This window comes from Rana temporaria, chromosome 3, assembly GCF_905171775.1.
Source record: "Rana temporaria chromosome 3, aRanTem1.1, whole genome shotgun sequence".
Lineage (NCBI taxonomy): Eukaryota > Metazoa > Chordata > Amphibia > Anura > Ranidae > Rana > Rana temporaria.
The window spans coordinates 97,589,428-97,615,181 of record NC_053491.1 but is presented as its reverse complement, the minus strand read 5'-3'; the positions used below and the strand labels follow the sequence as shown (position 1 = coordinate 97,615,181).

At 40.6% G+C, this 25,754-nt stretch overlaps 1 protein-coding gene across 1 annotated transcript in view; it reads left to right on the top strand.

Moving 5' to 3' along the window:
- Positions 1 to 25,754, top strand: part of VPS13C (vacuolar protein sorting 13 homolog C) — a 388,870-nt gene that overhangs the window by 286,602 nt on the left and 76,514 nt on the right. The window contains exons 60-68 of the mRNA XM_040343051.1: positions 4,251 to 4,640; positions 5,819 to 5,923; positions 13,432 to 13,596; positions 13,779 to 13,907; positions 16,155 to 16,288; positions 16,388 to 16,514; positions 19,284 to 19,519; positions 22,122 to 22,263; positions 22,341 to 22,475. Of these exons, the coding sequence (XP_040198985.1) occupies positions 4,251 to 4,640; positions 5,819 to 5,923; positions 13,432 to 13,596; positions 13,779 to 13,907; positions 16,155 to 16,288; positions 16,388 to 16,514; positions 19,284 to 19,519; positions 22,122 to 22,263; positions 22,341 to 22,475 (1,563 nt within the window). The remainder of the gene's footprint in view (positions 1 to 4,250; positions 4,641 to 5,818; positions 5,924 to 13,431; positions 13,597 to 13,778; positions 13,908 to 16,154; positions 16,289 to 16,387; positions 16,515 to 19,283; positions 19,520 to 22,121; positions 22,264 to 22,340; positions 22,476 to 25,754) is intronic.

Sequence of the window (25,754 nt, the reverse complement as noted above, 5' to 3'; positions counted from 1 at the left end):
TTAATAGCCATTCAAACCCTTTTTGTGTCAACTTGTGTGCATGTTATCAGGCTAAAATCACCAGGGTATGTAAACTTTTGATAAGGGTCATTTGGGTGGTTTCTGTTGTGATGATTTAAAAAGTGTAAACACAGTTGATTTAATAGTAAATGGCTTCAGCCAAACACTAACAATGAGTGAAAGAAATGTTTGTGTTATCATTCATATTCTCTGAAAAACGGCCAAGAAATTCTGCCAGGGTATGTAAACTTATGAGCACAACTGTGTGTGTGTGTGTGTGTATGTATATATATATATATATATATATATATATATATATATATATATATATATATATATATATATATATATATATATATAATATAAAAAAAGGTGTACACGTGCCTATTAAAATGTCAGGTTTATGTGATGTTAAATGAGAAATGATAAATCATTTCAGAACTTTTTTCACCTTTTAATGTGACCTATAAACTGTACAACTCAGTTGAACAACAAACTGAAATCTTTTAGTTGGAGGGAAGTAAAAATAAAAAGATAAAATAATATGGTTGCATAAGTGTGCACACCCTTAAACTAATACGTTGTTGAAGCACCTTTTGATTTTATTACAGCACTCGGTCTTTTTGGGTATGAGTGTATCAGCATGGCACAGCTAGACGTGGTAATATTTGCCCACTCTTCTTTGCAAAAACACTCCAAATCTGCCAGATTGCGAGGGCATCTCCTGTGCACAGCCCTCTTCAGATCTCCCCACAGATTTCCAATCGGATTCAGGTCTGGATTCTGGCTGTGACTCTGGTCCATTCCAAAACTTGAATATTCTTCTGGTGAATCGATCCCTTTGTTGATTTGGATGTATGGTTTGTGTCGTTGTCATGCTGAATGATGAAGTTTCTCTTCATATTCAGCTTTCTCTTCATATTCAACTTTCTAGCAGAAGCCTGAAGGTTTTGTGCCAATATTGACTAATACTGTTCATAATTCCCTCTACCTTGACTAAGGCCCCTGTTCCAGCTGAAGAAACACAGCCCCAAACCATAATTCTGCCACCACCATGCTTCATTGTGTGGGTATGGTGTTCTTTTGGTCATGTGCAGTGTTGTTTTTTTGCACCAAACCATATCTTTTGGAATTATGGCCAAAAAGTTCAACCTTGATTTCATCAGACCAGAACATATTTTCTCTGTGTGGTTTTGGGAGACTTCAGATGTGTTTTTGCAAAATTTAGCCGGGTTTGGATGTTTTTCTTATTAACTACTTGCCGACCTGCCGCCGTCATTCTACGGCGGCAGGTTGGCTCTCCTGCGCGAGAGCCCGTAGCTCTACGTCGGCTCTCTCGCAGGGAACTAGGGTGCGCGCCCCCCGACGCACCCGCCGGGCACGCGCACGGGAGATCGCCGCCGGGCACACACGATCGCTCGTTACAGAGCGGGGACCGGGAGCTGTGTGTGTAAACACACAGCTCCCGGTCCTGTCAGGGGGGGAAATGCTGATCCTCTGTTCATACAACGTATGAACAGAAGATCAGTGATTTCCCCTAGTGAGGCCACCCCCCCCCACAGTAAGAACACACCCAGGGACATACTTAACCCCTTCCCCACCCCTAGTGTTAACCCCTTCACTGCCAGTGGCATTTTTATAGTAATCCAATGCATTTTTATAGCACTGATCGCTATAAAAATGCCAATGGTCCCAAAAATGTGTCAAAAGTGTCCAAAGTGTCTGCCATAATGTCGCAGTACCGAAAAAAAAAACGCTGATCGCCGCCATTACTAGTAAAAAAAATATATTAATAAAAATGCCATAAAAATACCCCCTATTTTGTAAACGCTATAACTTTTGCGCAAACCAATTAATAAATGCTTATTGCGATTTTTTTTTTTACGAAAAATATGTAGAAGAATACGTATCGTCCTAAACTGAGGAAAAAAATTGTTTTTTTATATATATTTTTGGGGGATATTTATTACAGCGAAAAGTAAAAAAATATTCATATTTTTTTTTCAAAAATGTCACTCTATTTTTGTTTATAGCGCAAAAACTAAAACCCGCAGAGGTGATCAAATACCACCAAAAGAAAGCTCTATTTGTGGGAAAAAAAGGACGCCAATTTTGTTTGGGAGCCACGTCGCACGACCGCGCAATTGTCAGTTAAAGCGACGCAGTGCCGAATCACAAAAAGTACTCTGGTCTTTGACCAGCAATATGGTCCGGGGGTTAAGTGGTTAAGAAAAGGCTTTCCGTCTTGTCACTCTACCCCATAGCCCAGACATATGAAAAATATTGGAGATTGTTGTACCATGTTGTACATGTACCTCACAGCCAGTACTTGCCAGATATTCCTGCAGTTTATTTAATGTTGCTGTGGGACTCTTGGCAGCCTCCCTGACCAGCCTGACCGACATTTTTTTTTTTCTATTTAAAGCAGTCATTTAGTTAAAATTGTAGTGCAAATTGATCAGAACTGCACAGTAATGATTGAATTCTTTTTCCAGGCATCTATTAAAAAATATAAAATCTAATAGAGAACTACAAAACTGCCAACAATATTTTTTATAGCAAATGTTACATTAGGCCAGTATGACTTCAAGAGAATGCAGCATTTTCTGTCTAATAATATTATTATTATTATACAGGATTTATATAATGCCAACAGTTTGTGCAGCGCTTTGCAAAATGATAAAAAAAAGCTTCCCACTTCACTGCTATAAATTATAGAATGATTTAATTCCTGCAACAAGATGTACACAAGAGGTTGAATTCATTAATTAAGCCCACTCACTTTTAGTTTGAGATAAAAGTACATCTAAACCCAATTACTATCTCATATAAGCATGGCATTTTAACAGATGTTTTCAAATAGTTAAAATATGCAGCTTTTCCTAAGGCTACTTTCAAACTGGGGCGTTGAGGGCGTTGGTGGTAAATCGCCGCTATTTTTACCATAGTTTTTGCTGCACTTTTCAGACGCTAGCAGGGTGATTTTAACCCCCGCTAATGGGCAAAAAAGGGTTAAAAGCGGCAGGGGCGCTGTAGGAGCGGGTGTATACACCGCTCCTGCAGCGCCTCAAAGATGCTGCTTGCAGGACTTTTTTTTTGCGTCCTGCCAGCGCACCACTCCAGTTTGAAAGGTGAGGCTCTTTACAGGCACTATTTTTAGCGCTACAGCGACTCAGTGTGAAAGCAGCGTTAAGAATACCTGGTGATTCTGCTGATAAGGCATTAGGCACTTTCTGTTATGGGGTTACCAGTTGTGTCTCAGTTGCGCTCCTGCATTATTGTATGTACCCTTGATTGACGCTATAAGGGTCCATACCCAAACACATTACACAGACATTGGCTAGCCTTGTCCAATGATCAATGATTGGAAGCCGATGCTGGAGCATGTACTTGAGGACTTGACGTTGTAAAAAAAATTGGAGGGGATGAGCAACATTGTGATGCAAAAAGGATATAAAAGTGGTGAAAACTGTATTTTACGGTAACTGTTTGATACACAATGCTTTAACAAACTAAATCTCACCCAGTTGGAATTACTTTAATCTTTTCACTTGGTCTAGGACCAATAAGATCTATATTGGAACTTCAGCCAAATCTTTTTTTTTTTTTTTTTCTAATCTTGGATAGAATGAAGAAGGGATGGATTCTCTTACAGGTTTTAATTGCAACCTGTTTCCTTGTTGGAAAGATTTTCTAAGGGCTTGTTCATACTACCTGTGTGCTAAATGCTCAATTTTAGTTTTCGGGCAGTTTTAATTTTTCCAGCTGCAGTGAGTACTGGGAAGAGGGGCATGTTTTAGTTTTTAACTTTTATTTGAATTGCATAAATTGAAACTCAACTCATGTCTCCACACGCTAGGGCAGTGCATTGAGCTGCTGTGCAGTGACATGTGGTGCTTACTTGTTTGCTGTGAAAAAATGCTATGTTTGCATTTTTACCTCGGCTCACTGCACTACACCTCTGGGCTGCATTGCCGTGTGAACAGGCACATAGAAAACAATTGTTTTATTTGTGTCACAGCAGCAACTGACATTTATCCAATGAAAACAAATGGCAGTTACTGCAATCTGTGAACAAACCCTCATAAAGGTTTTGTCTGGGTCTTATTTATACACCTTTATTTTGAACTACTGGAACGGTAGAGTACAAAAAAATTATTTTCTCCATGGTGCGTATTAAAATTCAGAAAAAAAATAGGCTAATTGTGTAGTGATAATGTACCTTATCATTGATTGATATTCTTTTTCAGGGAACTGCAGATGCCCACATACTACCAGAAGGAAGCTCCTGTGATGTCCTCCATTCACGTATCAGTGGTGAAATTATGGAACTTGCCCTAATCAAGTACCAGGGCAGGAATTGGAATGGACATTTCAGAGTCCGTGAAAATCTTCCTGAGTTTTTTACTGTGAGTTTCACTGCAGACACTGCTGAAGTAATGACTGTTGACCTTTCCGTTCACGTGAAACGTGTGGGGAACCGCATGGTGCTTTCTGTGTTTAGCCCCTACTGGATCATCAATAAGACATCTCGTATCCTGCAATACAAAGCAGAGGACATTCATGTCAAACACCCATCAGACTACAGAGATGTCATTCTTTTCTCATTCAAGAAGAAGAACATATTCAGCAAGAACAAGGTACTTCAAAGTTATGAGTGTACGTGATAAGATGTTTGTACATTAGTATCTGGCCCTTGTATTTTACTAATGAAAAACGTTGTACGTTATATTCCCTGTAGGATCTATAAAATAGACTTTTGTAAAATTTGTCTTCTAAAGAGTCTATTCAGGACAAATTAATGTTCCATACAATTCCATTAACAGAACAACCTGTGTGCCATTGTATGGGCCCACTTCCATATTAGTGTTGAATTAATATGCAATAAAACAAACTGGTTCTATTTGAATAGAACCCTAACATGCTGTTACAGTAACAGGCAGCACACCCACGCTGTAAAAAGTGTGCATTAAAGTGTGCTTCCTGACTATTCAAAATGAATGGGCTGCCTTAATGGCATGCATTAATGTTTGACAATGTGGTGCATTCATTTCAATGTGTGGTCTAAATGAGGCCATAGTGACATTTATTTTATTAACTAAAGTTTAACAAGCTTATGTGTCCATCAGTAAAGAAAATAGAAAAAAGAGGGCACCAGCCTTTTGCATTATCCATTCATATATTTATTAAAAGAAAAAATATAAAAAACTACTCGCAAGCATAAAAAAGGAACCGCAGTATGAAAGCCTTTAGCTTGTGGCAACTCGTCTACTGATCGTATATGTCCTCTTTTGAGGAGACTGCTAACAACTTCTGGCTGACGCGTTTCAAAGGGATACCTTTAAGGCTCTGAGGAAGAAGGTATCCCTTCAAAACGCGCCAGCCAACAGTGGTTCGTACATCCTCTTTTTCGCTATCTGGAGACTGCTATCAGTAGACGAATTGCCACAAGTTAAAGGCTTTCATATTGCGGTTCCCTTTTAATGCTTTTGAGTCGTTTTTAGTATTTTTTTCTTTTAATAAATATATCAAAGGATAATGCACAAGGCTGGTGTGCCCTCTTTTTTCCATTTTCTTTTCTGACTGCTAGGATACCCCTAAAAAGTTTGTTTTGCTGCTATCTATATGTGTTAATCAAACTGGGGTCAGTAGGTAAAATATGATTAACAGCTTCTTATTCTGGCAAACTTTGGTTAGTGAAGACAGGGGTACCGTATTGTTACTGAACATGTGGGGCTAGAGATAATTTTCTATTATGAAGACCCCCTTTATAGTTGCTTCCAATAACCATAATCTTGCTATTTTGATTCTGAAACAGATACAGCTGTGTATTTCCACAAGTTCCTGGTCATCTGCATTTTCTCTAGACACAGTTGGAAGTTATGGATGTGTTAAATGCCCTACTGGCAAAATGGAGTATTTGGTGAGTTGTTATTATCAAGACCAGGAAAACTCTCCTGGTCTCCCTTTTTCTGCATGCTCACTGGATGAAGTGTTTAATCATTCATATTAATGTGATTTAAAGAGCAGTAAGTGTTTTTTTTGATCATACAGTACAGGACAAACAAATGGATTATTAGACCATAGGTTAGTTGCTGCCACCTACAGGTGAATGGACACTGGCAAAAGCTTTGCTTGGACTGCCCCAAGTGTATCCCTATAATCTTGCTCACTTCATGAGGCCAATTTTTTCTGCTAGAAGAAGATTTTCACCGCTCCAGGTGAGCCCTATAGACAATCAGGGACGGTCGGATTACCAAGGTGCTGGCAATGCACGTAGCAGTAGCAATAGGAGGAAGGAGATGGACAAAAAATCTCCGAGGAGGGGTCCATTATCTAAGGACACTAGCAGAAACATTTAGCAATAGGAGGAAGGAGATGGACAGCCGCACTCGGCTCACTCACTCTGCCATGATTAAGCACTAGCAAGAGTGCGAAACTAGTCGGCTGTCCTGGTTTATGGTTGTGGTGATTATGCATGTTCCTGCTTGAAAATAAAAGACAACTTTTTTGAAAAGTTATTTCGGAGTGCGGCTGTCCATCTCCTTCCTCCTATTGCTACATTTTTCTGCTAGTGTCCTTAGATAATGGACCCCTCCTCGGAGATTTTTTTTTTATTTCCCCTTAGACTGACACTTCTATCAAGACCTGACTGCGTCTTGGGGCTCACTAGCAGTTTCTGAATCATTTACCCTCGGTTTAAACCTGGGGAACCCTACCCAGATGCCGCAGGGCCATCCTTTAATGTTATCTTCAGACACTGGATTCTGCATATGGTATTTACTTTGTCACGTGGCGCCACAAGTGTAGTTAGCCATATGGTGCTATACAATTCCAAGGTTGTAGTCCATTCCTATGCTACCCAGACCCTTAAGACCCCTTCCAGAGTATACCCACTGTGACAGGTTTAGCCTGGACCCTGGACAGGACCAGTGACGTGGAAAAGGTAAGACAGGGTTTCCTTGCATCTTTACATACAGATCCTGGATTTACATGTCTTGTTGGATCATTACACCTTACATTATATCCTGTAAGACACACTGCAGTGCTAAACCACACAATATCATGTATCCTACAAGACTCACTGCAGTGCTAAACATACATGCGGTTTTTAAGACACAGGTTATGGGATTGGTAGGAAAATCTGTGCGCCACGGTTGGACCTACTCGAAGGTAGGACCAAATTAAATTTTACAAAAAAATATATATACAGCTGCTCCCCAAATTCAGGTGACTGAAGCAATATGGAACATGTGAGGGAGGGGGCGCTATGTCCAACAGATAGGTAAACATATATAAACATAAATATACATAATGATAAATGAATAGTAGTCCATAAATGAAAACTTCCAAGTAGTGCTAGTGAAAAATAAAAATAAAAATTATAAGTGATCAAAAAATATAAATATATGTGAAAATTAGTGAAACTCTATAAAAATAGCAAGTGTTCACAAAAGTCCATATGAAAATATTAATCCTTAAAGTGAGATCTGTGTCTGGAAAAAAACAGTTGAAGCCTCCACCAAAGGAATAAGGTTCACCCGACGTGAATAAATAGATTGGCTCCTTACCAACTAGAATGGACCCTTTAATTAAAAAGAGGTCAAATCGGCTTTGTTACACAATAGTAACCATGGAATGAGCAGGTGAAGACTGAACAGGCAAGGACATCCCGATCAACAGTAAGACAGGTGGCAGATCTCACATCCCATCCAAAATACAAAAGAAAGGTCGCAATAGTATATTATCCTTTTATGTAAAAAGTAATAAAAAGTGACAGGACAGCCAAATGGCCTCTTACTTGGTAAAGTGCCAAAGTCCCGGCACTGAGGCTACTGCGCGTGTATCGATTGTATCGAAAGTGGCAAAGAGCGGGTCCGCGTGTGTATCTGTAGGTGGCGTGCGTTCCAGCTCTCCCACCAGGACCCGGAAGTAGCGTGCGTCAGCGTAACCAGTATGCGCCTCGACGTACGTTTCGATGTGAAATCGTCATCTGGAAGCGTCACTGGTCACGCATCGAATGGGTTTAAATAGCCCTGGGACGAATCTAAGTGGTTGGAATGGGACCAATCGTAGCCTCAGTTCCGGTCTCAAGCTCATACATAAAAACTTTATTAAACAAAGTTACTATGATACTGAAATACTCTGTGATAAATAATGACAATATTAATATTAAAAAGGAAAGGAATCCTTTCCTGTAAGTATCATAAACGAATAAGTATCTATGTCGCAATATGGGAAACCCATGATACAATATGTAATTACGAAATAGTTTTAAAAATTAGTTTTAAAATGTTTTAAAATCATGTATACTATGTATACTATGCATGGTACAACAACAAAATACATAGAAACTCAATGCTAATAGATCATATTATTCGTTACTAAGAAAGCAATTGAGATCTAATTCGATGTTTAGACCTAACGGCTGCATTGTTTGTAAACAATGCAGCCATTTGGTTTCATTCTGGGAAACTTCTTGGTTATGGGATAATCTACAGTTTTGTGCTTTTTGCCTAGTTTTTATTGTCTCGCTTTATTTGGCCTTCTAAGTAATGTTATAGCTTTTGCCGATTTCAGTTTGGCAGTGTTCTTTTTCACCTCAGTACCAGACGTCTGTTATTACTGGGGTATATAACAGCTTAGTCTGCCTCTGCTTCTGGGTATACTCGTGCCTTTTCAGCACATGTGTTAACTTAATTCCTTGAGTGTGATCTCCTTGATGCTTATTAGGCCTCATACACACTGGACATGTTTACAGCTGCAGTTTTTGGCTTGAGGTGTTTTTTTACTGCAACCAGTAAACTTTCCAGCATGTTGTCCATGCACACATAAGCTTTTATCAGCGTTTTTTGGCAGGGGTGTTTTCTGGCTGAAAAAAAAAACAGAACTAGTGGGTTTGAAGAGTTTTTCAGCTGTAAAAACACTCTTAACTGGAAAAAAAAAAAAGCTGAAAGACGTATCTATTCAGCGTTTTGAGCCTTTTTGAATAATAAGCTTTTGTGGGAGTATAGTTTTGTTGAAAAAAAAAAAGGCTAAAAATGCAAATGCAAAAAAATTCTACTGCCAAATCACTGGAAAACAAATTCTACATCCAACGCTACTCTCGTTTTTTAAAACATCCAGTGTTCATGAGGCCTAACATGCTAAATAAACTTCATATATTAAATGTGCCTATGTATACTAATCCCCCTGCACACAATGGAGATAATGAGTGTTTCCTCTTTACATCCTCCTGGTTGGACATTTGATCTTTTAGTTGCTTATTTGCACCCAGTTGCTAAACAGCAGATTCATTTGAAAATTACTTTGCTATTCCAGCCAACCTGAGTATGAGCTGGAATACCAGGATTTCATCTTTCATCACATTGAATGCTAGTGTGGGGATATGCACAACAAGTTTAAAATGGATTTTAGATGACTTTAGAGGTACTTCGTAATTGTTCATATTTAGCTATGCTTAACCACTTCATTACTGGGCACCTAAACCCCCTTCTGGTCCAGACCAATTTTCAGCTTTCAGCGCTGACGCATTTTGAATGACAATTGCGCGGTCATACAACACTGTACCCAAATTTTATTTTTATCATTCCCCACACATAGAGCTTTCTTTTGGTGGTATTTGATCATCTCTGCGATTTTTATTTTTTGCGCTATAAACAGAAAAGACAGAAAATTTTGAAAAAAAACACAATATTTTTTACTTTTTGTTATAATAATATCCCATTTAAAAAAAAAAAATTCCCTCGGTTTAGGCTGATACGTATTCTTCTACATATTTTTGTTAAAAAAAATCGCAATAAGCGTTTATTGATTGGTTTGCGCAAAAGTTATAGCGCCTACAAAATAGGGGATAGATTTATGATTTTTTACTAGTAATGGCGGCGATCTGCGATTTTTTTTTTTTTTTTTTGTCAGGCTTGCGATATTGCGGCGGACATATCGGACACTTTTGACACGATTTTGGGACCATTCACATTTATACAGGGATCAGTGCTATAAAAATGCACTAATTACTGTATAAATGTGACTGGCAGTGAAGGGGTTAACACTAGGGGGTGAGGAAGGGGTTAAATGTATTCCTTGTGTGTGTTCTGTGTGGGGGGAGGGGGGGTGACTGGGGGAGGTGACCGATGCTGTGTCCCTATGTACAAGGGACACAGATCGGTCTCCTCTCCTCTGACAGCATGTGGATCTCTGTGTTTACACACAGAGCTCCACGTCCCTGCTGTGTTCCCGCCGATCGCGTGTACCCAGCGGACATCGCGGCCGCCAGGTACATGCATCGGCTTCCCAACGATGCGCCGGGACAGTGTTTACCCGCTGCGCGCCCCCCAGCGGCGCGCGCGGGTAATGTCAACAAGAGGACGTCTAAAGACGTCCACTCTGCACTTCAGGTCCGCGCTGCAGACGTCTTTTGTCTATAGCGCGGATCTGTAGTGGTTAATACAAATCAAAATGGTACACATGGATGCAGAATGGACCCAATAAGATGCCAAGAGTAGTGATATTAATGGGCGCCCAAAAGGCTTTTGATAGAGTAAACTGGATATTTATGAGGGGAGTATTAAGAGAAATAGGTATGGGAGAATGGATTATGGGATGGGTATCAGCATTATATACTGGACCAAGAGCAAAGGTAAAGGTTAACAGGACCTTATCAGGAGGGTTTTGATATAGGGAATGGTATAAGGCCAGGCTGCTCCCTATCGTCAATATTATTTGCCCTTGTTCTGGAACCACTGTTATGCAGAATAAGGGAGAATGATGAAATACGAGGAGTTGAAATTGGCCCAAAGCAGCATAAAGTGTCAGCATATGTGAACGATTTTATATTTTTCTTCTCCAAACCACAGAAATCTATAGAGGCTTTAATGCGAGAATTGACGAGATATGGAAAGCTGTTGAACTTTAAAATAAACACAGAAAAATCTGTAATACTACCTAGCCATGTACCAAAATGAGTTGCATCCTTGAAAAATAGTTACCTATTTATATAGAATAGAGAATCGATATTCTATTTAGGAGTCTATATTGCTGCAGATATAAAACTTATTTATGAACGTAATTATAGTTGGAAAGGACATACATTAACATGGACTGGCAGAATAAATACTTCTAAGATGAATGTAGTACCTAGATTAATTTATCTCCTATATACAGTACCCATACCGCTCCCCCAAACATTTTTTAAAAAGATACGTAAAGCATTCTTATCCTTCATATGGAAGGATGGAAATGCTAGAATAGCGTATAACAGGGGTGTCAAACTCTATTTCATGGTGGGCCGCATCAGCATGATGATTGTCCTCAAAAGGGCCGGTTGTATCTGTAAGATTAGATGTCCAGCGCATCCCCTCCCCCCTTACATTAGATGTCAAGAGCCCCCCCGCCATCAGAAGTTGGGTCCCCCACTCTCCCTTACATCACAGTGCACCCCCCTTTCTTATGCTGCTGCAGGGAAGAAGCTGGATGCATTGCTTGAAAGCAGAAAGTAAGGGTCTGGAGGAGGACCAGAGGAGGGCTGGAACTCTCCGGAAGCTGTAGGAGAGGTGCGAGGGCCACATGAAATGGCCTTGGAGGGCCGGATTTGGCCCGCGGGCCTTGTGTTTGCCACCTGTGGCGTATAACATTCTACGCAGAAGTAAGGAGGAAGGGGGACTAGGACTACCAGACATTGCACTGTATTACAGAGCAATGTCTTTGGTATGTATATTAAATTGGTGTCATGATACACAGAATAAAGCATGGGTTTCGATAGAGAAAAACATGGCCGGAAGAAATTTAGGAGCACCATGGATACCATCTAAGGCGAGAGGACTGTCAAAATGGACATCCCCTTTAACATGGAACACACTGGCAGTGTGGGATAGAATTAACAAAACTGGCAAATATGCCCCAAGAACATCTCCACTGTCCCCACTAGGAGGGTTTCCGTGGTTCTTCCATGGGGAAGAAAAGGGAGCACTGGGCCAGTGGGAATCAGGTGGGAACACTATGTGTCTAAGGTATCCCCCGTTGGGAAAGCTTATCTCTCAAGCGGAATTGATATCATCTCAGGGGAAGATGTTAATGGCAGGATGGAAATATTATCAAATGTGAGAATTAAAAAAAAAAAAATAGAACCCCAAGTAAGGACTCTAAACTCTTTAACCATGTTTGAAAAAAAATGTGTATGAAGTTGTCAAAACCCAATCATCTATTATCCCAAATGTATAGGTTAATACTTAGTGGACAAGAGACCCCAACCACATATTTTATCAAAGAATGGGAAAAAGAGCCAAGTTGTACATTTACAACATTACAAATAATGGGGGGGGGGGGGGGCAGGGTCTGTAAACTGTACTATACGACTAAGATAATAAGTGATGTGCCTGTAAATTCCATATCGGAGTGCAGTGCGGGATACTGGTTCCTCCCTCCTCCCTCTTTGATCTCCTTACTGCTTGCTAAAAAAACTGGAGCCTCTCAGATTGGGCGGATCTATATGGATTCACTGGGGTGAAACTCAACAAAGCTTTTACTAGTGTCCAATGACCTGAAGTTAGTGACCTACAACCCATGGTTTAAGAAAAAAAAAAAAAAACACCTACCATTATGTAACTGACTTGGGGTGGGGATTAATTTAAATTTAAGGTTTAAATGTCCTTTGTGAGTTTTGAGTCTTTTTCATTTCTTGCTTCATCTTCATAAAAGTTGACTAGCATTCTCCTCCCCACACAGACTCGCCCCCCCCCCCAATCCCCCCATAACATTTCTGATTAATTGTAGGGAGAAAGTTGCCTGACGTTGTGGTAAACTAGGTCTTTTGCATTTGCCCATCCGAGGCTTGCTCTATAAGGCTGGATTCACACCTATGCAGTTTTAGTGCTTTTTGCATTTTTGCACTACAGTCCATTTAACATGGTTTCCTATGGAACACGTTCTGTAGTGCAAATCTACAAAAAGCACTAAAACTGCATAGGTGTGAATCCAGCCTAATGGTCTGTGCATGTATAAAGAACACAAATTTATTTTTAATTTTTTTGAGCTTTGAAAAAATCCGAGCTTTGCACTAGATATATGTGTAATAAGGTATAAGAAAATTGATTATCTGGATTCCTATTTTTTCATTATGTTTATAAAGTGTACAGACACCAAAAGTCTTGAGTGCATACCAGTTAGTGTACAATGGATTTGTTTGTATTTCTTTGTGCAATATCCAAAATAATGGATTTAAAAAAAAAAGGTTTTATTAGAAATAAGGCTTTATGATGTGTGCTTATAAGTGCTTGGAATATTATATCTTGATAAAGAGGACTGAGTTTGAGAAGGCAGTGTGTAAAATGTTATGCTTTGTTGGTAGTGAATCGTGCATGGAGTGAAAATTGTATAGCGTAAATCATTAAACATGCTTTCTTTACAATATATTTTGTGTTTCCTATTTTTAAGGTTGGAGTGAACATTAAAATGAGTAGCTTTAACCTAACAAGAATTGTTACTATGACACCATTCTATACTCTTGTGAACAACTGCACACTGGAGCTCGAGGTGGGGGAAATTGAAGCTGATGGTTCTTTGCCAGAATTCAAGTGGCACTACATTGGGTCATCTGAGGTATAGTGATTCTATTTCTAGGTCTAATTTATGAATTTATAATGTACCCAGTAGATCTCCTTTACTATAGGTTTAGAATTTTTGAACACCAGTTCAGACACTTATTTTAATACATTTTTACTAAATAACCCTTCAATTTATGAATAGTAAATGCAACACCAGTACTTTATTCTGTTTTCCAGTGTATACCATTCTGGCCAGAAAATATCTCTGGAAAGATGTGTGTCAGAGTCATTGGCTGTGAGAAGGTATCCAAGCCTTTCTTTTTTAATAAGCAGGACAATGGCACACTGCTCAGCCTGGAGAAGATGGTAAGTTGAGGTCGTCTTTATCCTAAATAAAAAAGTCTTTGTGTATTTCTTTTTTTTTTTTTTTTTCATAATCAGTTTATTAGTATTTTTTTCATCACAGATACATTATAAAAAAACAAACATGGAAAACAAAAAGCATATTTCCCAAATTCATACAACAAAAACATATTAGAGCCGGTTCACACAGGGGCGACCTGGGATCCGACTTGAAGTTGCCCCAAGTCGTCCCAAGTCGTGTGGTTGAGAAAATCAATGAAAGTGAATGGAGCCGTCTTAATACACACTACTGAAGTCGCTCCGACTTCAGAAAAGGTTCCTGCACTACTTCAATCCGACTTCTAGGCAACTTGTAGGCAACTTGTACCCATTGATTTCAATGGAAATTGCCTCAGAAGTCTGATCACTGTCTTAACTGAAGCAACAATACAGGAAGATAACATACATTTCTCAGGCAAACCCCTCCCTCCCTCCCACAGAGCTGATTGTTGTTTGATTGGCCACTGGAAAGCCTCCTGTCCTGGAGGCGATTTGAAGTTGCCTTGTACTGTCCTGGAGGCAACTTGAAGTTGCCTTGTAAGTTGCCTGATGATTCATACTCAAGTCATGTCCAAGTTGCCTCCCAAAGTCGTGCTGGAAGTCGTGTTGCCCCTGTGTGAACCGGCTCTTGCGTACTAAACCTAAACCCCCCAGCCCCAATTTCCCGTCATCTATCCCTTCTCCCTCCTTCATCTCCCTCATCCCCTATCCCCTCCCTCCTTCCCCGCATCCCCTATCCCCCTTCCTCATCTCCTATCCCCCTCCCTGCCTGATAACCTATCTTCTCTCTCCCTCATCCCTTATCCCTCTCTGTGCATAAGCTCCCCACACCATTATTTATTTCTTGAGTCATCATACCTTAATTATTCTATAACTGGTAAATGATCTATTTACCCCTATGCTTCCATCTAGACTTAGAATACAACATTTCACCAAATGTATTTGATAACCCCTATTATATACCTGCCATTCTTTTAACAATACATTATTCACCTGTATCCGCCATTCCTCGTGTTGGGCTTCTGGAGGATATGCATTTCATTGCTATTAATGTTCTTGCAATAAATAGTATCCTTTTAATGATTAATCTAGTTGTCGGAGTATATACTTATTTTTGTAAGTATTCTAACAAACATACTTTTGTATATATCTGTATCTGGGTTTGGTACGCCTGGTTAATCGTTTCTATCACAGTCTGCCAATATCTAAACAATTTAGGGCAATTCCCAAAGCATATGCATTAGGTCAGCAGATAGATACTCTTGAACATCTCGGACATTCTGATGTTTCCCATCTACCCCATCGAAATAGTTTAGCTGGTGTCCTATAAGATCTATATATTATGTATAATTGGGTTAAGAAGCATTGCTGTGAAGATATTGACACAGATTGTATGGATTCCATTTTCATCTGTCATTTTTCCAAGGTCTTTTTCCCATCCTTTTCTAGCTAAGCAGCTATTTGTTTCTCTTGTCTGCTCAGTTAGGCGACCATAAAGAGTAAGAGATCAAACCCTTCTTAAGCAGGCCATACACTGTCGAATTTCGAAAAAAAAAAAATGTTCAAAATCAAAGTTCGTTTTTTTTTTTTTGTGATCCGATGATACCACCATTGATTTTCGAAATTTGGCCAACCAAACCTTCATGTTGCCGGGAATATTCTTTTCTCTCTGGGAATATTCTTTTCTTGCACATGCGCATTTTTTTTCTATTATATTTCTCGCACGATTCTCCCATTATTGATCAGAAAATCATTTGTTTTTCAAAAAATGTCCAACATGTCGGATTCCTCAAATTTGATTGCCGCACGAAAATCGGCTGTTGCTGCAGTCCACTAACGGTGCGAAATTCGTACGAAAATTCTTTGATACGATTTTTGAAAGAAAATTCTTTCGAAATTCGAACCGTGTATGGCTGGCTTTAACCTGTTTCTTTGCTAGGGTATCCATAAGTGGCATATTTTGTATCTTAACTTTTTTATCTGTAAACTGACTCTGTAGCGCATGGCGGAATTGTAAATATTGAAAAAAGTGTGAGAAGGCAGTATGTATGTTTTCTGTAGATCTTGAAATGTTTTTAATAAATTGTCGGTATAAAACCGTTCAATATATTGTATCCCCTTTTCTCTCCATACTCCAAATCCTTTTAATTTGTCTAGTTCCTTATAATTTTTACTTTATTACTCATGTTAACAATGGCTTGCCCTTTACAGAATACAGGACTTATGGTAGATATCAGCATATCCGATCACTCAATAGTGATTAGATTCTCTGATTACTATGAAGGCTCTGCTCCGGCTCTGATCATGAACCATACGCCTCGGGCTAAGCTGACATATGGCCAGAGGTAGGCTATACAATTATTACAGTCATTTCAGACCTGTTTTAAATACAATTGCTGCTGTTTTTATCTTAAATGTTTATTAAGATGCCATTATTCATGCAGTGGTACAGAAGAGGAGAAGGAGCTTTGCCCTGGGGAAGCAAGATTGTTTGCCTGGGAAGATCCAACAGGAACAAAAAAGCTGACGTGGACATACAGCCATACCAAGGGCGAGTTAGACTTATTAAAGGTTAGCTGCTTTATGTGAATTCTGTAAACTCATTGTCAAACAAAAGCAAAGAAAAATTCCCAGCTCAACTTACCAGCCAGCCTCCAACAAACTATTATCCTGTCTAACAGTTCACAATAGTGAGATTTACATTTTTTCTTTCATTTCCAAAGCCAAAACAGGAATACAATACCTTCAAAGCAGGAGAATCTCTGATTGTCACCAGAACTAGTCCTCATTGGAAGATTTCCCCTCTTACTATAATTTGTGATTTTTTTTTTTCACTTTTATGCTGGACATATGGGTTTAACTCCCTAATGAAGGCACAGATAACAATAAAAAGCTCTCAGGGGAGGCACAAACCCTGAAAAGAGAGAGGAGAAATAGAACCTAGACTCCAAAGCCAAAATAAGTACTATATACAAAACAAGCTCTGAGCTTTTCTCCAATAATTTGGTCAAAATCCAACCAAGACTCACATTTTACCAAACCAACTTAATACACACACACACACACACACACACAATATATAAAGTCTATACACTGTTGTTAAAATATCGGGTTTCAGTGATGTAAAAAAAAATGAGACAAAGATAAATAATTTCAGAACTTTTTCCACCTTTAATGTGACCTATAAATTGTACAACTCAGTTTAGCAACAAACTGAAATATTTTAGGTGGAGGGAAATAAAAATAAAATAATATGGTTGCATAAGTGTGCACACCCTTAAACTAATACTTTGTTGAAGCACCTTTTGATTTTATTACAGCAGTCAGTCTTTTTGGGTATGAGCATCAGTATGGCACATCTTGACTTGGCAAGATTTGCCCACAATTTTATATAGTTATATAGTAGGTGAGGTTGAAAAAAAGACAAAAGTCCAAGTCCAACCTATGTGTGTGATCATATATCAGTATTACATTGTATTTCCCTGTATGTTGTGGTCATTCAAGTGCTTATTTAACTGCTTGCCGACCAGCCGCCGCAGTTATTCGACAGCAGGTCGGCTCTGCTGGGCGATATCACGTAGCTATACGTCATCACCGCCGGGCACCTGCGATCGCTCATTACAGAGCGAGAACCGGGAGCTGTGTGTGTAAACAATGTATGAACAGCGATCAGTCATTTCCCCTAGTCAGTCCACTCCCCCTTCAGTTAGAACACACCCAGGGAACATACTTAACCACTTCCTTGCCCCCTAGTGTTAACCCCTTCCCTGCCAGTGGCATTTTTATAGTATTTATAACACTGATCGCTATAAAAATGCCAATGGTCTCAAAAAAGTGTCCGAAGTGTCCGCCATAATGTCGCAGTACCGATTAAAAATCAATGATCGCCGCCATTACTAGTAAAAAAAAAAAATATTAATAAAAATGCCATAAAACTATCCCCTATTTTGTAAACGCTATAACTTTTGCGCAAACCAATCAATAAATGCTTATTGCGATTTTTTTTTTTACGAAAAAAAATATGTAGACGAATACGTATCGGCCTAAACTTTTTTTATATATTTTTGGGGGATATTTATTATAGCAAAAAGTAAAAAATATTCATTTTTTTCAAAATTGACGCTCTATTTTTGTTTATAGCGCAAAAATTAAAAACCGCAGAGGTGATCAAATACCAACAAAAGAAAGCTCTATTTGTGGGGAAAAAAAGGACACCAATTTTGTTTGGGAGCCACGTCGCACGACTGCGCAATTGTCAGTTAAAGCGACGCAGTGCCGAATCCCAAAAAGTGGCCTGGTCTTTGACCAGCAATATGGTCCGGGGCTTAAGTGGTTAATAGTTTTTTGAAACTATCGATGCTCCCCGCTGAGACCACATCCTTGCCACTCTTACAGTAAAGAACCCTCTACGTAGTTTAAGGTTAAACCTCTTTTCTTCTAATATTAATGAGTGGCCACGTGTCTTGTTAAACTCCCTTCCGCAAAAAAAGTTTTATCCCTTTTGTGGGGTCACCAGTACGGTATTTGTAAATTGAAATCATATCCCCTCTCAAGCGTCTCTTCTTCAGAGAGAATAAGTTCAGTGCATGCAACCTTTTGTCATAACTAACATCTCCAGACTCTTTATTAGCTTTGTTGCCCCTCTTTGTTCTTGCTTCATTTCCAGTACATCTTTGCTGAGGACTGGTGCCCAGAACTGGACAGCATACTCTAGGTGCGGCCAGACCAGAGTCTTGTAGAGCGGGAGAATTATTGTTTTATCTCTGGAGTTGATCCCCTTTTTAATGCATGCCAATATTCTGTTTGCTTTGTTAGGTTCAGCAATGTCATGCAATGCCAAGCTGCTGCCATCATCTACTAGGACCCCCAGGTCCTTTACCATCCTAGATTCCCCAAGAGGTTCTCCCCCAGTGTATAGATTGCATTCATATTTTTGCCACCTAAATGCATTATTTTACACCATACAGCCTACCTAATTGCAGCACCTGTACACTTGTCGGATTCGGACCTGTGGTTGTGTTTGTACAGCCCTTGAGTCCCAAAGAGTAACAGGTGACCCCGGCTGCACAAGCTATCTGCCCATTCACACTGTATGGGCCAGAGAAACCCAAGTGAATGAGCAGTTAATTTTTTTTTTTATACATTTTTCTACATTAAACCTCATTTGCCATGTAGTTGCCTACCCCATTAATTTGTTCAGATCTTTTTGCAAGGTTTCCACATCTAAAACGGGGAAAAAAAAAAGTTTTGTCTGGCGGTCCACTTTGTGGTTTACGATGTTATATAAACTAGTTAAAGTGTACTTGATAATGCCATTCAGAATTACTGTTTGCTTTTCAGGATGAAAGTGGTCAGTTTGCTTTTAACCAGGATACTCAGATACACTGGGTGTCATTCCTCGATGGGCGCCAGAGGATACTGATTTTTACAGAAGATGTGGCTTTGGTGACCAAAGCACGGCAAGCTGAGGAAATGGAGCAGCCAGATCAAGAAATAAATATTTCCATCCACAGTTTGGGCCTTTCCCTTATCAATAATGAGAGCAAGCAAGAAATTTCATACATAGGAATTACAAGGTAAGATTGTTCTATACTTGTAGGAAGCTTCTACCCAAAAAAAAAATTCAGTGATGACAAGAAAACAACTGTTTTGGGACTGTTCTTTGCAGACATAAAGCCTGCAAATACTCATCTCCACTCCAGTGATGCTATTTCCACCAGCCAACTTATTCTCTGTAGCTTCTTTTAGGTGCAAGGTATTTAACTGCCTTGATTGACCATTATGGAATTGCGTATCTCCAAAGGAAATAGAATTAAGAAAAAAGGGGCCTTTGAGCATGACCACCAGGTGAATATCCAAAATTATAAGGCTACTTTCACACTGTAGCCGAGGCCACGTTGAGGGTAAAGCGTCGCTCATTTTAGAGGTGCTTTACTGTCGTTTTAGCTGTGCTTTTCGGCCACTAGTGGGGCGCTTTTAACCCCCGCTAGCAGCTGAAGAAAGGGTTAAAACTGCCCATGTTGCCGCATTGCCAAACTGCCCCAAAGATGCTGCTTGCAGGACTTTTTTTCCTGTTCTGCAAGTGCACCACCCCAGTGTGAAAGCACTCGCAAGGCATGAGAGGCAGTTTTCAGGTGTTTTACAGGCGCTATTTTTAGCGCTAAAATGCCTGAAAACCAAATTATGTGCGAAAGTAGCCTTAAAGCGGAGGTTCACCCTAAAACATGTATATACCATTCCATCCAGCATACTGCCGACATGTACAGTATGCTTTTTTTTTTCGCTGTACATACCCTCGTATAGCTATCCCCCCCCCGGCTTCCGGGTAGTGCCTCCCGCGGGAGTGGGCCTTCCTATTCAGAGAATAAGTGATTGACGTGATGACAAAAGCTTTCCCACGGTGCATAATGCGCGTCGCCAGTTTCCGGAAGAAGCCGAACTGCGAGTTGGCTCTATACTGCGCCTGCGCACCGACGTTCGGCTTCTTTTGGAAACTGGTGTCGCGAATTATGCGCCGGGGGGAAGCTTTTGTCATCACGTCGATCAGACGCCTGTGCCTGTGCCTCACCAGCGCCCATGATGTGCAGGTTGCCTGTGCCTCACCAGTGCCCAGCAGCCTACCAGTACCCAGCATATGCAGCCTGCTTGTGCCCAGCAGCTTCAGCAGTGCCCATCATTTGCTGCCTGCTTGTGCCCACCAGCCTATCAGTGCACAGCATATGCAGCGTTGTGCCCAGCAGCTTCACCAGTGCCCATCATTTGCAGCCTGCTTGTGCCTTACCAGTGCCCAGCAGCCTACCAGAGCCCAACATATTCAGCTTGCCTGTGCCTGGATCAGCGGCGATCTCCGCGTGTCACAAAGCGGATTTGAATTGCCCGAGTCGTAGTAACAATGTCCCGCCTCCTGTGATATACGTCGCACTGGTTCATTGTTACTACGGCCTGGACAATTCAGCTCCGTGACACGCGGAGATCGAGGAGGAGGGAGTAAAGGACTGGGTGCGCCAGAGGGACACTCCCGCAATGGGCGGCATCCAGGGCGGACACCGCCACCTTTCTGTATTGGCTGTTTTTGTCATTCGGTTGAATGACAAAAACAGTTTTCGACCAATAATTTTTGGCAGCCGAAATTCTTTGGTGCACCGCTAATATAGTTATGTAATGGAATTATGTAACTCCCTCACATGTGCATGGGAGATATCTTTATAATACAGGGATTTTACACTCAGCTGTGTACATTGTAAAGAAGTTTGCAAGAAGCCCTTTTTGCAGAAGAGATATAGTGAGATGACTTCAGTAAAGCTTTAATGGCATTTTCCTGGTGGCAATTTACTTTTAGAACTACCTGCTTCGAATTCAGGCAAGCATTTACGCAAGTTTTGGTAACACTACCAACACCAGTGACAAATGCTGTCACTTTAAGAACTTGCTGACAACAAATTCTTATAGAATTACTGTACTGCCATTTCAGATTAGGTAAATGGTGGTAATTCAGTCCAACTCTGAGCTGCCATACAGAGGTGTGCCAGTACGCAAAAGTGTCATGAATGTGAGAGCTTTCTGCAGGACTACTGTTTGATATCAGGGGACACCATACAGCCTACCTAATTGCAGCACCTGTACACTTGTCGGATTCGGACCTGTGGTTGTGTTTGTACAGCCCTTGAGTCCCAAAGAGTAACAGATGACCCCGGCTGCACAAGCTAACTGCCCATTTACACTGTATGGGCCAGAGAAACCCAAGTGAATGAGCAGTTAATTTTTTTTTATACATTTTTTACAAAAGTTTTTTTTTATTGTTGCTTTTTATAATTTTTAGGTATTTTTGACAAATCTTTGATTATTTTATACAATGTTTTATTATTTTTTTAACACTGTTTGGGGAGGGCTTTGATGAAATAGCAGGGCTTTAAACCCCAGACCACTGATGTATCACTTTTCAGACAGAGAAAGGGACTGAGGATATGCATTTCCACGTTATTCTGTTTATTCACAAACTGATGCATAGTTAAACAATTTACTATGATTCAGTTATGAATGAACACATTAAGTGATCATTACCAAAGCACTTAAAGAAAGCATACACAAAAAAGTGCATTGGGATTGCTATAAATTGTCTGCATGCGCATTGATATAAAAAAATAATAATCGCTGCTTTATGAATGCTTTGTTTTGCAGTTCAGGCATCATCTGGGAGTACATGCCAAAACAGAAGTGGAAGCCATTTAGCCAGAAACATATCCTACAATTTGAACAAGCCTATGAGAAACATCTTACAGGAGAGCAAAGCAGATGGAATAAAATTGACAATTATATTGAGGTGAGTCTAAAGTTATTAAAGCATAGCACATAGGCTTTCCTTTCATCAGTTTACTTCTAGTTTTCATGCATTTTTAGGTCAGTTTCAGTGCCATGGAAATGCGTGCGCCATTGAATTGCAAGATAAGGAGAAGTTTCCAATCTGGAATTCATGTCGAATTCAAGCAGTCGCCACACCAAAGAAGTTTACGAGCCCAACTATACTGGCTGCAGGTACCAGATTTTACTTGCTATCCTTTAATCAGAATAGAAAAGTAACAATTTCTTTAAAAGAAGGAGCATCAATTAAAGGTGTAAACCAGGGCTCAACAAATCCCGGTCGCCAAGTCGCCATGGCGACTAGAAATAGTGTCCTGGCGACTTGGCTTGGAAGGTGGGCAAAAAAAAAAAAATTTTTTAGTGAGCTGGCGCCATCTGGTGGTGAGCCGTTGGTATTACTGCAATTCTAATGTAATTTTTCACTATTTTCACTGCCATCTTCTTCCCTCTAATTAGAACCCCCAAACATTATATATATTTTTTATCCTAACACCCTAGAGAATAAAATGGCGATTGTTGCAATACTTTTTGTCACGCCGTATTTGCGCAGCGGTCTTACAAGCGCACTTTTTTGGGAAAAAATTACACTTTTTTTAATTAAAAAATAAGACAACAGTAAAGTTATCCCCATTTTTTTTAATATTATGAAAGATAATGTTACGCCGAGTAAATTCATACCCAAAGTGTCACGCTTCAAAATTGGGTCCGCTCGTGGAATGCCGACAAACTTTTACCCTTTAAAATCTTCATAGGCGACGTTTAAAAAAATCTACAGGTTGCATGTTTTGAGTTAGAGGAGGTCTAGGGCTAGAATTATTGCTCTCGCTCTACCAATCGCGGCGATACCTCACATGTGTGGTTTGAACACCGTTTACATATGCGGGCGCTGCTCACGTATGTGTTCGCTTCTGCGCGCGAGCTTGGCGGGACTGGGTGCATTTTCTGGCTCCTAACTTTTTTAGCTGGCTCCTAGATTCCAAGCAAATTTGTCAAACCCTGGTGTAAACGTCATTGTTAATGAAAATGCTTAAGGGCAGGTTCAAACCAGAACACAGTACGAGGAAGGTGTGTTCTGTCTGCGCTTCCTGCACTGCCTTTGCAATCTTTTGTGGGTGTCATTGCATCATAAATGGTACCTCAAACCGATCAATAACACTGTGTGCTTGCAAGCACCAGATTGCATGGTACCGCAGTCCCATGCAGTTTGTTTTGGCATGTGCATGCACTACTTTTTGTGCACCCTGGTGCAATTTGCAGCCCATGGTGAGAAATCACTTTGAAAAACACCTCCCTAGCATTTCTGGCCAGGGCCATCTTGTGTAAGAGCAGATGATTCATGCAGCATTTACTTCCTGGAATCCACCTGCCTTTAGTTCAGGCATACATGCAGTGCCGGGACAAGGTCATCCAGTGCCCAGGGCGAGCGTGCAAAAAAAATTCATGTTGTGCATGGGTTAAATGCGCAATAATGCCTAGTACACATAATGAGAACATTGGATGAAAACAAGTGCATTTGGAGCGATTGTCTGCTAATCTGATCAGTAGTTCACACCTTTCTAGAGCTGATTACGACAGTTCATGTGAAAATAAGCACACAAACAATTATTGTAAGATAACAGAACAAACGATTTTCATGTAATTAGTATTGTTTTTGCACGAAAAGAAAAATCTGCGCATGCTCGGATATAAAAAAATCCATCGCAAAAACACAATAAAATATTCAAACAGAAAAAATACATAATTTATGAAGTTGTATTCTGTCTGAGAATTTTTGTAACTTTAGTAACTTATTTGTTTTCCCATATGAGACCAGCATGGAAAAACAAATTGTCTAATATTCTCATTGTGTGTATGGGCCTTTTATTCTAGGATCAGAGGATAAGGTAAAACCACCTAAACTGGCACACATGCATAGTTTTTGTTTTTCATTCAGCCATTGGGCTGAATGAAAAAAAAAAAAAAAACACTAAAGCCTCGGTAAGAAACGGCAAGAAAACTGCTGCCAGAGCTTTCTTGCCGAGTAAAGAAAACTGCCCAGAATCTCGAGGAGAAAAATAAAGAACCTGCTCTCTATTTTCCTTGTCGTGATTCTTGGCAGTGTTTTCCTGCTGAGAAACCCGAGCGTCTGTATACTTACCTGTCGCCGTGGAAACCCGCGCATACTCGAAATGACTTTGACACATGCTTGGTAGCTTCCATGGGTGCAGCAATATGGCGGCAACAGCATCGAATGTGAGGAGCGCATGCTCGTCGTACGCAATGACGTCACCGCATTCTTGCCATTCAAAAGAACGGCGGTTCTTTTGAATGTGTGTGTACACTCGGGTGGCAAGAGATTCTTGCCAAGAATCTCGTCGTGAAAAACGAAATTTTTTTCCTGACTTGATTCTGGCCCATGTGTACAGGGCTTGATGCTGGATTCACACTAGTGCAAATTGTATGAGGGTTTTCCCCACATCCAATTTGCATGTCAGGAGATTGTGGCCAGCTCTCTATGGAGTCAGTTCACGCAGCTCCAGGACGGCTGTGGAGCGAATTGCACAGGAACCCTGTGCGTCTTCTGGTCTGTTATAAGGTCTGAATTAAAGGGGTTTTCCACCCATTTTGTAAGTTTATTAAAAGTCATCAGCTACAAAAAGTGTAGCTGCTGGCTTTTAATAAACCGACACTTACCTGCTCCACGGCTCCAGCGACGCGCCGGACGGGGCTCCGCTCCTCGCCCCCCCTCGCCGGCCGGCGTCTTCATGCTCAGTGTGGGCACCTGGCCGTGACAGCTTTCGGCTTTACGGCCGGGCACCCACTGCGCATGCGCGAGCGGCGCGGCCCGGCGAGGCGCCGTCTGATTGGACAGGCGATCGCTGAGGACCTGTCACGTGTCCTGGGCGATCGTCTACAGCAGCCCCTTCCTGTAGGTGATTAAGCTTAATCGCCTAGGCGATTAGGCTTAATCGTCTACCCGGAAGGAGGAAGTGGGACAGGAAGTCCCACTCCTCCTGAAGCCCCCACTCCCCCCCAAAAAAATTACATGCCAAATGTGGCATGTAAGGGGGAGAGGAGTGGGTTAAGAGGAAGTTCCAAATTTGGGTGGAACTCCTCTTTAAGCCAAAAATTCGGACTGAAATGGAGCACAGGGACACACCGGACCCCCGCTGTGAGCCGCTTCACACAGCAGTGTGAACCCAGCCTAATGCCGCGTACACACTCGTTTTCTTGTGATGAAAAAAAACGACATTTTTAGAAACTTAATTTAAAATGACCGTGTGTGGGGAAAACGTTGTTTTATGTCTTCTGAAAAGCGACAAAAAAAAAATTCGAGCATGCTTCAATTTTTTATGTCGTTTTTCAAAACATCGTTTTTTGTGTCATAAAAAATGACCGTGTGTAGGCTAAAACTACGTTTAAAATTACGTTTTTAAACCCGCGCATGCTCCGACGCAAGTTATGACGCGAACT